General features: G+C 42.5%; 1 protein-coding gene across 1 annotated transcript in view; it reads right to left on the bottom strand.

Annotated features, from left to right (window-relative positions):
• PDZD2 (PDZ domain containing 2) overlaps nt 1–16,468 on the bottom strand; it is a 238,000-nt gene that overhangs the window by 102,396 nt on the left and 119,136 nt on the right. Inside the window, exon 2 of the mRNA XM_070935965.1 lies at nt 3,263–3,680. Within this exon, the coding sequence (XP_070792066.1) occupies nt 3,263–3,680 (418 nt within the window). The remainder of the gene's footprint in view (nt 1–3,262; nt 3,681–16,468) is intronic.

Here is a 16,468-nt window from a genome sequence, read left to right as displayed (position 1 = left end):
TTTTTTTCCCTTCGCAGAGCTGGGGTGGGCGTGGCCTGTGTATGACGCATCCGGCCTGCGGGCCCCCAGTTTGACACCCCTGTTCTAGTGGAAAGAAGCAGGAGAGGGAAGAAAATTCTGAAGGTGACACTTGACAATGTTTGAGGGACCAATCACTGGAAAGTTAAAAAAAAAATGTATGGGAATTGTAGTATTTTCCAGCCATCATATAAAACAAGGCAGGGTGGATAAAAATCAATGATTTTTTTTTAAAAAATCAAAAAAATCAGATTTTTTTAATTTAAATCGGATTTTTTTTATTTTTATTGAATTTATTTTAATAAAAAACTTTTGGGGTAAAAATCTATCATAAGATAGTTTTCTATTTAAGATACATAAATAATTTAGTTTATTCAGCATGAAATGGAGCTTAGTTATGTAGCACGAGGCTGTATATTCTGCAACACTGGGACTATCCGTGAGTCAACAGTGGGTCAAAGGAGTAGCAGAGATGACAGTTGCTCTTTAAAAATTATGATTTAAATCGAGTTGATTTAAATCAAGCCTTTTTACTAGTGATTTAAATCATGATTTAAATTGTGATTTAAATCAACTCGATTTAAATCAAACCCACCCTGAAACAAGGTATCATAGATGATGGACAATTTGATTCTTCTAACCCAGCCTAGTCAATAAGACTAGGTGGAACAGATATGAACATGTGAGTAAAACTTTTAATTCAGAAGATGAATAAGGACAATAAACCTATTTTTATTTCTACGGGTTTGTACCTTTAGATAAACTAGTATTCCTGGAGGTGCTTTCTGACACAGGAAAAGGTATTTTATAAATACTAAGATGTGCTGTTCCTTGTCGGTCTGCTCCATGTAGTACCTACGGTTGAGTGCTTATACATTAATAAGGTCACAGGCTTGAGGTAAACTTTAGCTTAGATGAAGGCAAAGAGAAGGTATGAGCAAGTGAAGAGAACCAGCTTTTAGGGAAAAAAAGAAAATCAGTCCAGGCAAATCGTGTTTCTAAATAATTTTAAAAACAAAGGGTGATTATATTTGTTCAGGTGGTTGCGATAACCCTGAAGAAAGTTTAAAGGTCTTGCCAAGGAAATTATGTGAGGAGCTTGAGTGCTGATGGAAGACTATTCCCTGGAGCTCATTTGGTTTGCAAACAGCTATGCCAACATTTTCAACTCTTGGTTTGCAAGATCTCTCCTCTGTAATCATGAAGATTCATCAGGTTTTGTGGTCTCAGCAGGTGTCCCTCCATCCCTCTTACACATGGAAAACAAATAAAGTCCACTCGCTTTTGTTAAGGAAAACTAATGAGAATTGCAGCATGAAGCTAGTGTTCCAGTGAAGATCTGAAAATATTCATAAATACCTAATTCAGAGGTCTTCAAACTTGGCAGCTTTAAGACTTGTGGATTTCAACTCCCAGAATTCTCCAGCCAGCTAAGTCTACAAGTCTTAAAGCTGCCAAGTTTGAAGACCTCTGACCTAATTGAACTGCTCTATCGGTGTTTCTAGTCCCTGCACTGCAGATCTGCAAAATGGGCCCGGAGTTGCACATGTACTGTATTTTTCGGAGTATAAGATGTACCTTTTTCCCCCTCTAAAAGGGGGTGAAAATTTAGGTGTGTCTTATACACCGAATTTAGCCCCGCCCACCCACTGGCCCCCACCCTTTGGCCTCTGCCTCCCAGCAGTTACCTCCTTGCAGTAAACAGCAAGAAGAAACAGCCCATTTCAGCTGCAGCACAGCCTAATTAGCACAAGTTGATTGGATCGGCCTCCCGGCTCTCAGCTGTTTTGCTCGGGCCTCTGCTGCTTGCTGCAAGGAGGTAAATTGCTGGGAGCAGATTTTTTTTTTCTTGTGCTAATCAAGCTATGCTGAAAATGAAAATGAAAGTAAAGCAGGCTATTTGCTGTTTGCTGCAATGAGGCAAAATTGCTGGGAGGCAGAGGCAGATTTCTTTTTCTTGTTTTCCTCACCAAAAAAGGTAGGTGCATCTTATAGTCCGGAGCGTCTTATACTTCAAAAAATACGGTAGTTACATTCTGATCAGCTGGAATTGTCCTATATGCTTAACATATTTTCTGGAGTCGCATGATACAATGAGTGTTTATACATCAAGTTAAGCCACACAAAAAAAACCTAACCTCAAGACACTGTGAAAATGCAACTCGGTTTTCGCATATTTGTAAACAGTCTGCAGAATTGTGGCGGGAATTCTTTCCGTGCTCTCAGTTCCGTTTTGTCTGAGCTGAAAGCTTTCATATTTAGCATTCAACATTTCAATATTCAATATTTTGCCTCAAACACACAATACTTCAGCTCTTAGCGCAACAGCTTGCCTCTTATTGCCACCAACTTGACACTAATGATGGACATTAAACACACAAGTTTATACAATGATTAAGTCTAGGAAATGGCCTCCTGCCTTGCTCATTCTGCCAAAAATTATTTTTCAAATAACAGGCTTGAATTTTTAGTGTTTACTTGTGGAGGGGCAATTCTGAAGCTCCAGTCCAGAATACAATAGGCAGTGCATTTGCACTTTATGAAGTGCCCTAGTACAAGCAAAGCCCCTAATCTTAAAGCAGCCACGTTCTCCAGAAGGTTCCCGGTACCTACTTTAAAACAATACTTCCATAGTGTATATATATATACATGATGCACAGAGCACATTTCCACTGGAACCATCAGCAATGTGAAATATCTATATAGACATACATGCAGAAATAAACTCAGTCTTACTGAGAAGATGTGGTTGCTTTAACTCAAGTATCCTGTCCTTGAACTGATTCATTTGAGTAGAGTTTCCCAACCTTGGCAGTTTAAGATGTGTGGACTTCAACTCCCAGAACTCCCAGGCCAGAATAGCAATAGCACTTAGATTTATATGCTGCTTTACAGTGCTTTACAGCCCTCTCTAAGCAGTTTACAGAGTCAGCATATTGCCCCCAACAATCTGAGTCCTCATTTTGCCCACCTTGGAAGGATGGAAGGCTGAGTCAACTTTGGGCCTGGCGAGATTTGAACTGCCAAATTGCAGGCAGCCGGCAGTCAGCAGAAGTAGCCTGCAATACTGCACTCTAACCACTGCGCCACCGTGGCTCAATGGACCATTTTAATCTTTTCCTGCATTGCACACAACTAAATATTCAAGGAAAGTTAAAATATTGAAGGAAAGCTACCTCTTTTTTTTTTTTTTTTTAAGAAATATTTCTGGTACCCAAGTACTGAAAGTTCTCAAAGTCTTTACCTGCAAGGATACTTCGCTGGAGTTCAGGTCTAGAATGCCTCCCTCTGAAAGACGGGAGCGGTAATGGTCTGCTGGAAAAGGGAAGTCTGCCGTGAGAAGCTGATCGTCTGCTTGGTTCTCTGTTTTGGATGCCTCTGAATGCAACCCATCCAGGGCACAATGTCCGTTCTCCTGATCTGTTCTAGAGGTGCTCTTGCTGTCCTTACCACCCGGAACAGTTCTGGTAATGACCCCAAACTTTCTCGTCCTTTTGCCATTTTGAGTGGTTTTCCCACTGGGCTCGGAGGTAGGCCTGGCTTTGGGTTCGGTGCTCTTACTGTTGTTGCCATTTGACGGAGGAAGTGGGGCCTTGCGCTTGATTCGGCGTAACATGATCAAGTAGATGAAGCCGCCATTCCAGCACTGATCAGCCAAGTAACTGCGGGGGGGGGGGGGGGAGGGGGGAGGGGAGGGGAGAAAAAGAAAAATGCAAGATTTTATATATTTGCATGGGAAAGGTAGACATCAGAAGTGGGTTTCAGCAGGTTATGACCAGTTCTGGAGAACCGGTAGCGGAAATTTTGAGTAGTTCGGAGAACCGGTAAATACCACCTCTGACTGGCCCCGCCCCCATCTATTCTCTGCCTCCCAAGTCCCAGCTGATCGGGAGGAAATGGGGATTTTACAGCAACCTTCCCTTGGAGTGGGGTAGGAATGGAGATTTTACAGTATCCTTCCCCTGGAGTGGGGTGGGAATGGAGATTTTACAGTATTCTTCCCCTGCCATGCCCACCAAGCCATGCCATTGCCCACCAAGCCACACCCACAGAACCCATAGTAAAAAATTGTGAAACCCACCACTGGTAGACATGGACCTAAATCAATAAGCACCCTGGATCTTAAATGTCCCAAAGGTGCTTTTTCAGGAGGCAACTGGACTTCCTTGGTTTTTTTTCTTTTTTCTTTTGAAGACGTTTTGCTTCTCATCCAAAAAGCTTCTTCAGCTCTGCCAGAATAGTAAGGAATGGATCCTGTCAGAGCTGAAGAAGCTTCTTGGATGAGAAGCGAAACGTCTTCAAAAGAAAAAAACAAAAAAGTCCAGTTGCCTCCTGAAAAAGCACCTTTGGGACAACCATGACCTGGATGGCTGAGAATCTCTACAGACTGAATCTTGAATCTGTGTTAGAAACGGAGCTTAGAATTTTCATTTGGATTATGTCAAGCATTCCCCATGAATTTTTTTGTCTTCCATATAGAATCAACTCTTCAGAGACCCGTTCTGGATTCCATAAAGGTTGCGCCAATGCACTTTTTATGGTTCCAAGCGTGGTAAAGAACAACCTGTACCTTCTGCTCCATTTGGAATGGAGCATTTCTTGGGGTTTAAGGGACACTGACTGGCGTGAAGCCCTTCCAAATCCCTCATGGAAAGTTGCCAAACAAGCTTCCCAAAGATAAGCATAAGAACAAATACAGATAGTCCTTGACTTACGACAAGTCACTTAGCGACTGTTCAAACTTACAACCTACTTGGAAAAAGGAAGTTATAACCCGGTTCTGAAGGTCACAACACACACACACACACACACACACACACTTTGGGTGCTCAGCAATCCCAGCTGCATTTACATCTGTTTGCAGCACCCCGTGGTCACATGACCACGGTTTGCGATGGTTTTGCCGAAAACCAGCACTTACTTAAATGTTTTCAGTAAAACCACACCATATCAAATAATGAGTTCACTTAATGTTCCCTGTGTTCACTTTATGACTGCCGTGTACATCTGCTGCATAAACGGTCATAAACTCATTTTACAATTATCACATAAATGGCAGGCTCCAATACGCTTGTGTGTTAAAGGATTTCCTGTATAGATAGTACGATCACGATCGAGCCCAAGATTCATATTGCTAAGTGAGAAATTTGTTAAGCGAGCCTTGCCCCATTTTACGACTTTTCTTGCCACATTTGTTAAGCGAATCGCCGCAGTTGTTAAATTACTAACATGATTGTTAAGTGAATCTGGTCCCCCCCCCCCCATATTGACTTGGCTTGTCAGAAGGTTGCAAAAGAGGATCACGTGACTCGGGGGCCCTGCAACCGTCATAAATGTAAGTCAGTTGCCAAGCATCTGAATGTAAACCACATGAGACCATGGGGATACTACAATGGTCGTAAGTGTGAAAAAATGGTCATAAGTCACTTTTTTCAGTGCCATTGTAACTTCAGACAGTGTTGTGGTCCGCCAGCAGACTGCAGAGCTGGCAGCAGAGTCAGACAGTGAGTAGGCTGGGGAGGAACATGGGCCAGTCCTGGAGTCAGGGGAAGGCACGGACAAGCGCTCTGCGTCAGAGGCAGAGATGGGGCCAGGGCCATCTGGGAGTGATGCACGGACTCCAGAGCCTCCAGAGTCGGGCAGCAAAGAGGCAGAGGAACAGGAGGAGCCTGTTCCCAGTGCGTGCATGTGCAGAGCTGTCAGAAGGCAAGAACAGCTAAAACAAAAGGGACGACTCGGCAGTAAGGCCTGGAGATGACTGGCCCCTCCCATATGGCTTAAAAGAGGAGCAAAGGCATGTGGGCCCTTTGCAGGAAAGCAATGTTGTTAATTCTGTTCCCAGTCAGCATCTCTGTTTGATTCTGGACTCTGTGTGACTTAGCCAAGTAAGTCTTTGGCAGCATGTCAAGGGAGATAAAGGTTGGTGATTATCCCGAAGGACTTTTTGCAACTAATTGGGACTCAGCTGTGAATGAAAGTAATTCACAGCTGTTGCAATAAAAGAGGTTTTTGCGACTACTCGTGTGTTTTAATGACTCAGTAAGCCTAGGTCACAACAGACAGTCACTAAACAAATGGCTGTAAATTGAGAACTACCGGTACCGTATTGCAATGAATGCAGGAATGGATTGCCTCTGCATAGACTTTTGCATCTGATACCCAGGATCTACAATAGTCCGAGATTTTTAGCTTGATGTGGAAGGATCAAAAATATTCCAACTGCTTACTGATCAAAACACAGAAACTTCACAGGAGTCATATTAAAAATCCTGATTGTTTGGATACTACATTTACTGCCAGAAACAGCTAGTTAAAGAAGAACACAGAAATGCCTTTCAAACAGGAATAGGCAATTTGGTGTACTCTTGATGCTTGACTTAATAATTCCCATTTTCCATTAGAACACTTCTTTCCTCCTCAGCCGCTCCCATTTATAATAAGGTGCTGCCCTACAATAACATATAACAAAGTTTTATCAGGTCTGCTGAGCTAACATAAGTGAAATATGAGAACAGTGTGTACAAATGTAAATTTAATTTCTAAAGAAAAAATGAATTTGAAATGCAGTGGTTCTAAGGAAAATTGGAACAGTTATTAGTATGGAATTTCTCATGAGGAAAGCATTTCAATTATTTCCTCACAGAATTTAAAACTTGTGTGGAATCGGGAGCTCTCAGTCTACCTATGGAAGATCAAATTTGCATTCTATTCACTCAACCTACAGGGTTAAAGAGCTTTGTGAATAACTTCAGGGATGTGTCTATGCTCACAACTGACTCTGATTGAAGATTTAATCAGAGTAGTTACACCAAGTAGGAAACCTTCAACAAATAAGACCAGGAGAGAAGCCCAGAGAATGGAGATCTTGACAGATCTTAAGTGAGAAAATGAGGGAAGCAGAGCTGCAGGGAGAAAATAGATGGTAGATCTTCTTGAAAGCCATTCTACAGAGTTAAGAGGTTTGCTGATATCCAAAGCTATGCTACCCTGTATCAAATCTTTCCCCATCTAGCCTACTTGGTATTTGTTGTTGTCGTTCAATCACTAAGTTGAGTCTAGGGCGTATAGTCAAGGCTATGGTTTTCCCAGTTGCAATGTATGGTTGTGAAAGTTGGACCATAAGGAAGGCTGAGCATCAAAGAATTGAGGCCTTTGAACTATGGTGCTGGAGAAGACTCCTGCGAGTCCCTTGGACTGCAAGGCAATCAAACAGGTCAGTCCTAGAGGAGATCAACCCTGACTGCTCTTTAGAAGACCAGATCCTGAAGGTGAAACTCAAGTACTTTGGCCACCTAATGAGAAGGAAAGACTCACTGGAGAAGAGCCTAATGGAAGAGGACAGGAAAGCCTGGAGGAAAGTTATCCATGGGGTCATGATGGGTTGGACATGACTTCACAATTAACAACAACAAAGTTGCATCCAATTCTTCACAACCCCATGGATCATAGCACGCAAGGGGGCCCTGTCGTCCACTGTCTCCTGGAGTTTGCCCAAATGGATGTTCATTGTGTCAATGACCATCTAACCATCTCATCCACTGCTGTCCCTTTCTTCTTTTGCCTTCAATCTTTTCCAAATATCAATTGTCTTTTCCAATGAGTCCTCTCTTCTCATTAGGTGGCTAAAGTATTTGAGCATGGCAGAGTGGTTAGAATGGAGTTTTGCAGGCTAACTCTGCCTGTAGCCAAGAATTTGAACCTGAGCAGTTCAAGGTCGACTCAGCCTTCCATCTTTCTGAGGTCGGTAAAAGAGGACCCAGATTGTTGGGGGCAATATGCTGACTGTAAACTGCTCAGAGAGGTCTGTGAAGCACTGTGAAGCAGTATATAAGTCTAAGTGCTATTTCTATTGCGATATTTAAAGTATTTTTCACTTCCAACAGTACCACCTCTGCATGACAATTAAAGACCCAAAGATTTCCAGGTTGAGAAATATGATCTGGCTGAAAAGCAATGTCTCAGGTAAGGTCCAGATTTTGAGAGAGGAGTTTCAATAGGATGTGTTGTGGCCTGTTGGCCACTGGCCCCTCCAGCAGCTGAAACAGAGGACGAGGAGGCGTGGGAGTCAGGGTCAGCATCAAGGCAACCTGAGAGCATTGAGGGGGAAGAGAGAATGGAGCTGGCAGAGAGAGAGAGACAGACAGACAGACAGAGGCGGATCCTGGGCCATCCGTCAGCCCTCAGATGGAGAGTCAATAGCCCCCAGGTCTGGAGGTGGCTGATGAGGAAGAGGAGGAACAGCTGGGTCCAGTGCCTGACACATGGATGTGCAGAAGGCAGAGGAGAGGAGAGCAGCAGAAATCCATGGGCCGATCCTTGGGACAGAAGAGCCACCACTGCTAGTGAAGCCCCATCCTAGCTCTGGGGATAAAAGGCAGGGGGTGGAGATGAATAGATGTGACAGACAACTATTCATCTCCCTGCCGGACAGACTTGTTAGCCTGCTGTAAGAGAGAAACTTTTTGCTGGGGCTGCTGGCGCTCCTAATGAAGGAATCATTGCTTCAACTACAGAGGGTTTGTTGTGTTTGGGGAGCTGGGTCAGAACAAAATGTCTTCAAATGTTAAAACCTACAAGGACTATAAAACTTTGTGAGGTGTCCAGGCTGAGCCATTGCAGCCACCCTGGAGATATGAGAAGACTGAGAAGGTTCCTTTTCTCATAAAGACCATGCATTGCAGATAGGAGTTTCTCCATGCTAAGGTGAATCCTGGTTAAACTGGTTCCTTCTAAGCACTGCAGAAGAACCCTATGGCCAAACCAGAACTTGATTCACTTGCTAGTGGGATGGCTGAGCTAGGAGGCCATTATGGGCTTGCTTAACCAACCATAATTTTAAAAAAATCAGATCTAGCATTATTTGTGAATGACGCCTGTGTGTCTGTATTCATATGCCTTCTTTGCAGTTGCTGAATCCACACTAACCGTCTTTGAAATCGTCTGCACAACTTGGTGGAGAGTGCTGCTGTTACTGCTGGTGAGATCTGTTACCTCTTCCTGGAGCCCTCTCTCCCAGTGGTGGGCTTCAAAAATTTTAGCAAGGGGTTCTCTACCCGGTTATCTATTTATTTATTTATTGGTTCGATTTATATGCCGCCCTTTTCCAGAGACTCGGGGCGGCTTACAATATGTTAAGCAATAGCCTTCATACTTTTGTATATACCTGCTTAGTAGGGCTTTTGCCCCCCCGCCCCCCAGCGGTGTTCTTTTTTATATAAAGTCAGCTTATTGCCCGCACAATCCGGGTCCTCATTTTACCTACCTCGAAAGGATGGAAGGCTGAGTCAACCTTGAGCCTGGTGAGATTCGAACTTGCAGTAATTGCAGGCAGCTGGTGTTACTTAACAGTGCTTTAGTCTGCTGTGCTACCAAGGCTCTTTGCTGGGTGGGCATGGCCATGGTGGGCGTGGCCTAGTCAGCCTCCTGCACCATGGCGGGAGTGTGTGTTTTTGTCCTCCCCAGACTCTGGAGCCTTTCCTTGAGCCTCTGGGAGGGCGAAAACGGCCTCCCCAGGCTCCGGAGGCCCTCTGGAAGCCGTTTCTGAACTTCTGGTAGGCCCGTTTTTCGCCCTCCCTGAGCCTCCGTGCACGCCCTGCACTTAGCTGCATCCAAAACGGGCTGCTTGGGGAGTCCTGAGAGGGGAGGGGAGGAGTGGGCCAGCCAAGAGTGGGATTTGGGGGTTCTCCGAACTGCACAGAATCTTAGCTGAACCCCTGTGAACCCCCAGCAGCCCACCCCTGCTCTCTCCTATCTTGTGGACTTCTCAGATTGGACACAGATCGCCATGCCTCCTCACTCAAGGCAAAAAACAGAGACTGTAGGCTATAACATCCTGCCAATAAAGACTGGATTCTATCAAATCTCTGTTTGGTTCTGGCAGCCAGCAGGATAAATAGGACCCCAAACCCCACTTTTGGCAGCTTGTAGAGTGCTTGAAACCAGCCAAGCTTTCAATAGATTTGGCCTCCGAGCATTCAGGAGGTTTTGTATTTTATTTTCAGCATTTAAACTCCATATGCCTTAAGGATTTCAATCCAGCTTATATTCAAATTTGCCACACCGTTCTAATGCTGGTTGTGTTGTTCCTCTCATTTTCAGCTTGGAAGCCTCAGGCTCTCGTGGAAAACGATTGCTTTCATATTTGAAGCTTTCCTTCAAAAAAGGAAAGGAAAGGAAGAGTATATTGCTAACCAAATTTCAGTGGAGCTCTGATATTGAAAACAGAAACGGCAGTAATCGCTGTTGTGTAACAGGAATGTTCGCTCTGGCAAAGGGAGGATTCCACTCGTTGAAAGTGGATTCAATTAAAACCCTTCACATTAAGAAGCTGGTAACAAGAGTCCACTTAACTCATTCATTCACAGCGCTTCAAATCTCGGCGATAATTATTTTACCATGGAGTTTGAATATTTCCACTCACTGACACAAAGCCATCAGTGCTAAATTTCTTTACTTGTTGTGAGAAGGTCTCTTGGGAAGCAGAAGTCAATTGAGCTGTCAAAAGAGACCCTGATGCTTCTTGAAGAGTCGTACATAGCATTAACTTCCCGCCGGCACTGGCATTTGCAACAAAACGTGGGTCACAATTTTAGTAATGGCTGGATTAGACTTAAGTTCTTGATTGCTCTGCATCAAAATTTTGAGCCTGAAGAGCAAGTTGTGTGGGTGCAAATCAGAAGGATAAATATTTGTGCAGAAGAGCAGAAGCTGAGATAGGTATCTTGGAAGCCATTCAAGGTGTGATAAGGCAATCAACTGAATAAGATGGATGGGTGGAGTGAAGTTGTGTAGAAGATTTAGCACGCTGAAGAATGGGGCTTGATCGTGATTTGAGTAGGGAACAAGGGTCCAATGAAGAGGGGAGATGAAACAAAGTGGATGGATTAGGCTATAAATATATACAAAATAACGGGGATAGTGGAATTTTCTTTCTTTTATTGTGTTAAGCCAATTTCAAATGTTTTCTGCCTTCAAATGCCATGAAAGTAACATTTTCTTGTTGATCCTGTTGGCTTCAACCCAGTATTCCAGATTTCTTTGATGTTTTTGCTCCAGAAACTAGCATAATTATTACTCTCTCTCTACTTGCTGCCAGTTCTACACTTTTCCAAGCTTCCAATTGTGTGTGTGTGTGTGTGTGTGTGTGTGTGTGTGTGTGTGTGTGTGTGTGTTTAAATCAGTTTTTGAATCCTGGCAACTGCTGAACTAGTTCCCTGTCCTTCCCTATTATTAACAGCATATTATATTTCAAATTTTACTAGATAATTTCCTTGAGTAATATCCCTCTTTATTCCATGCCTACCTCCCCATATCTCCAAAATCACCAAAATCATTGGGGCAGGCACATCACAGTCTTCCAATGCAGCAAACAAGAAGTGGGAAATATGTGACTAAAGTTCTGAGATGACATAAGAAACTCTGCAACTCCCAATAGCCGGTACTGACTGTCTTTTTGAACCATTTCAGCATAAAAATATAATTCTATTAAAATAAAATTCAAAGTCACCATCATTAAGAATTCTAAATCAAACAACAGAATACAGGTAGTCCTCGACTTATGACCACAACTGAACCCAAAATTTCTGTGGTTAAGTGAGACATTTGTTAAGTGAATTTTGTCCATTTAACAAACTTTCTTGTCATAGTTGTTAAGTGAATCACTGCAGTTATTAAATTAGGTTGTTAAGTGAATCTGGCTTCCCCGTTTGCTTGTCAAAAGGTTGGAAAAAGTGATCATAGGTCACCATGACACTGTGACCGTCATAAATATGAATCAGTTGCCAAGCGTCTGAATTTTGATCAGACGACCATGGGGATGCTGCAACAGTCGTAAGTGTGAAAAATGGTCATAAGTCATTTTTTTCAGCGCCATTGTAACTTTGAATGATCATTAAGTAAACTGTTGTAAGTCAAGGACTACATGTACAGTAAGAGGAAACAGGCAGCTAGGCTTTTAAAAAGGGAGAGATTGATTGATGTCGTCTTATGTGTCCATCTTCTTCTAAGACCTTAGTCATGGCTTTAGTCTTAAACCAAGTAAGTCTGAAACACAGGCCAAGCTGGAAATTCAATCTCTATTTTAGCCATTCAAAGTCATTTTATGAAACGTCTTCAAAGAAAAACCAGAAAGTTCAGTTGCCTCTTGAAAAAGCATCTTTGGGGCAACCATGACCTGGATGACTAAGAACTGCAAAAAAAACAAAAAAACAATTACTACCAACCTGCCTTCCATTGAGGACCTGTATACTAGATGAGTCAAAAAGAGGGCTGTGAAAATATTTACAGACCCCTCACATCCTGGACATAAACTGTTTCAACTTCTACCCTCAAAACAACGCTATAAAGCACTGCACACCAGAACACCAGAACAACTAGACACAAGTTTTTCCCCAAACGCCATCACTCTGCTAAGCATTAGGCTTCATTACTATTAATCTTCTCATCATTCCTGTCACCCATCTCCTCCCACTTATGACTGTATGACTGTAACTTATTGCTGTATCCTTACGATTTATATTTATTGTTTCCTAGTATGATTCGATTGCTTATTTGTACCCTATGACCATCATTAACTGCTGTGCCTTATGATTCTTGACAAATGTATCTTTTTTTGTTTTTAATTTTGATTGATATGCTGCCCTTCTGCAGAGACTCAGGGCGGCTTACAATGCGTTAAGCAATAGCCTTCATACTTTTGTATATTTATACAAAGTCAGCTTATTGCCCCCACAGACTGGGTCCTCATTTTACCTACCTTAGAAAGGATGGAAGGCTGAGTCGACCTTGAGTCTGGTGAGATTTGAACTTGCAGTAATTGCAGACAGCTGGTACACTGTAACAGTGCTTAATCAGCTACGCCACCAGGCTCCTCATTATGTCTCCTTTTCTTTTTATGTGCATCAAAGACAAATTCCTTGTGTGTTTAATCACACTTGGCCAATAAAGAATTCTATTCTATTCTATTCTATTCTATTCTATTCTATTCTATTCTATTCTATTCTATTCTATTCTATTCTATTCTATTCTATTTCCATAAACATATAAAAAGGAAAATTCTTGACTCCTACCTGAACTGCATCTTTTGGCCCCTTTCAGCTTAAGTCTTAACTATAGCATCAGTTATGATTGTGTTTCTTTGATTAATATAAGATGTTGCCACTCCCCGATTCATGGCACCGTGGTTAACAAAAACTTTTGGAAAAACAAATCTTAAAAAGTGCCCTAAATAAATCCCACTCTGTCCTTTCAGACAAAGTGAGATTTATTTAGAAAGCGAGAAAGGATATATAGCAAGCTGCTTTTTAGAGTTATGTCTCACAACAGGAACATCAATTGACGGAATCAATCAAGTAGAACGAGAAAACACATATAATTGTCGCTGTCCTCATCTCACTGTCCTCATTTAAGTGAAGTTATTCTGGTTTTTTTTTCATATTGAAGCTTTCGTTGGCAGGCAGCAGAGTGATTTAATTAGTCATTTACTTTGAAACACTCCTGCTTTCTCTTTCAGCTGTAAACTGACCTCAAACAAGATGGACAGGGGGAAAAAATGACAGCACTGCATCTTGGAACAGCCTTTCTAAACCTGATACCTTCCTGTGCATTGGGACTACACCTCCCAAAATTCTTAGCTAGCATGAACCATGGTGAATTTGGGAGGAATTCAGTTATGGAAGGTGGATGTCTCAAGAAAGATGCATTTATTTGACAAAGTTCTGGTGTGAAATCTTCCTTGGCATACATAAAAACTTACAGAAATTTAATCAAGATTTCCCCCCCCCCTTTGAAAACTATCTATTAGCTTTCCTTTAGAGAATTACAGTTTCCATATCCATCTTCTAAATCAGATAAATATTTTAAAATGGTAAATGTGAGACATGTAATCACCACATCACTGCTGTGACAATAAAATGAGGCAGGGTTCTTATGTGCACAATTTTGAGGTCTCAGAACGAAAGCTGAATATAAATTGGATGGATGGATTGACAGATGCAAAATTGGAAAAATGTATTTAAGAATCTGGATCCCTTTCTTTCCCTGCCATTATCCCAGTCTAAATTGCCCCTAATCCTTAAAACAGAAATGAAGAACTTTCGTGCAACCGTTCCTACGGAAGAAAAAAGTGAAAACAGACAAAAAATATTTTGATTGTAGGACTGTCATTTCAGATGGTTTGCATTTTAAAATTGTAAATTTCGTCTCCTCTACCACATTATACTATGTGCATTGTGTAACATGCATCCTTCTCAGAAATGTCTAGATTTGTAGACATCCAAGGTGTAAGACCTTTTTCCAGTCTAGGTTCTTTAAATATGCTGCATTGGGTTTCAATTTCTACAATTCTCTAGTAAAAGTCCAACATAGAGAGCATACAGCTGGCGAAAGCTGCATTACATCACTAACCATCATTGTGTACCCACAAGGCATACCATGAGCACACATCCTTTCAGTTAAGGTGAATATTTTACACACAGGCCAATAACACTGCAATAAAGGAAGCTGCTATGGTATGTGGTAGACTTCCTCTGCTTTCCAGATGTTTTGGATTACAGCCCCATCATTGGCATGCTGGCCGGGGCGATGAGATTTATTGTCTAACACATCTGGAAGGTAAAGAATGCAGGAAAGACCGAACAAACATCACTGACACTCCATGTGGACAACATCTGTGTTGGCAGTTTGGAAATTAAGAGAACCGTGTGTAACAGATTACTGTCATTTATCTTTCCCAAAATTCTCTTTGTTTCCTCAAAGCAAGGCTTTTACTGCAGAGGTGAACTTCACAATTCAGATGCCAACACGAGTCCCCTTGTCTCTTTGGGGTTAGTAACTGTATGTAGGCCAAACCGGGAATAAAAAAACCCATTCTGAAGTTAGAGAGTGCCATTCACGCTGTGCCAAGAAAACTGGGTGAAGCCACCAAGAGGTAGGCTCAACTTAAAGAGAATGCTCCTTTTTATTGTGCCATAAATTTACTGCAGGACACGGTGGCTCAGTAGCTAAGACGCTGAGCTTGTTGATCGAAAGGTTGGCAGTTCAGCGGTTTGAATCCCTAGTGCCGCGTAACGGGGTGAGCTCCTGTTACTTGTCCCAGCTTCTGCCAACCTAGCAGTTCGAAAGCACGTAAAAAATGCAAGTAGAAAAATAGGGACCACCTTTGGTGGGAAGGTAACAGCGTTCCGTGTGCCTTTGGCGTTTAGTCATGCCGGCCACATGACCACGGAGACGTCTTCGGACAGCGCTGGCTCTTCGGCTTTGAAACGGAGATGAGCACTGCCCCCTAGAGTCGGGAACGACATATGTGCGAGGGGAACCTTTACATTTACATAGGCCACCTCTAGCATATTTTACTAATCATCATTAAGTATGTTAATCCTGAAACTTCCACAGTTTGCCATACAGGTAGTCCTCACTTACAACAGTTCATTTAGTGACCATTCAAAGTTACAACATCACTGAAAAAAGTGACTTATGACCATTTTACACGCTTACGACTGTTGCAGGACTGTTGCATGGTCATGTGATCAAAACTGAGACATTTGGCAACTGACTCATACTTATGACCTTTGCCCCATGACCTCCTAGGATCATGTGATTCCCCCTTTTATGACCTTCTGACAAGCAAAGTCAATGGGGAAGACAGATTCAAATAACAACCGTGCTGTTAGCTTAACAACTGCAGTGATTCACTTAGCAACTGTGGCAAGAAAGGTCGTAAACTGGGGCAAAACTCAACAAATGTCTCACTTAGCAACACAAATTTTGGGCTCAATTGTGGGTAGTAAGTCAAGGACTACCTGTATTTGTTCCTCCCAACAGCTAATTTCCTATGAGAAGAATAGTAGGTACAACATTCTATTTCATATAACATTGATCTTAGTGAAATAGAACTTGATTTTACACAAGAAGATCCTACAGCTCTACAATATGGAAGAAATTCTATAGAGCAAGGGTGTCAAACTCGATTTCATTGAGGGCCAATAAAGCTCAATAAATCGCGTGCTGGCAGGTGTCGCACATTGGCGGTAGTGACACATATATTGAATGACAGGGAGCCACAGCAAAGGGGTGAAAGAGCCACATGTGGCTCCAGAGCCGCAGGTTGCTGACTCCTGGCATAGAAGTTGAACTATCCATGCCAAAAAATAAATGGCTTGCCACAAATGAACTCTGCATACCAGGATAAGGCAGAAGACGATGTTGCCTGCCATTCAATGTATAAAGCTAACCATGGCACTGAGCGTTCAATGTTTCTTCAAAATTGAGCAGTATCCTTCAGGCCAACCCAAGGCCACAAACTTAGCTTAGGGCAGGTCTGTCAAACTCCCAGCCCATGGGCCAGATGCGTCATGTGCTGGTCACACCCATGCCCGGTTTAGCAAAGAGGGGAAAAGTCCCAATACATCATGTGACGCTGCCATGATGATGTGAGTTTGACATCCCTGGCTTA

The sequence above is a fragment of the Pituophis catenifer genome, unplaced genomic scaffold (assembly GCF_029215685.1).
Source record: "Pituophis catenifer annectens isolate HBS135680 unplaced genomic scaffold, rPitCat1.0.hap2 SCAF_2, whole genome shotgun sequence".
Classification (NCBI taxonomy): domain Eukaryota; kingdom Metazoa; phylum Chordata; class Lepidosauria; order Squamata; family Colubridae; genus Pituophis; species Pituophis catenifer.
The sequence above is the reverse complement of the archived record's forward strand: the minus strand, read 5'-3'. Positions and strand labels throughout refer to the sequence as shown.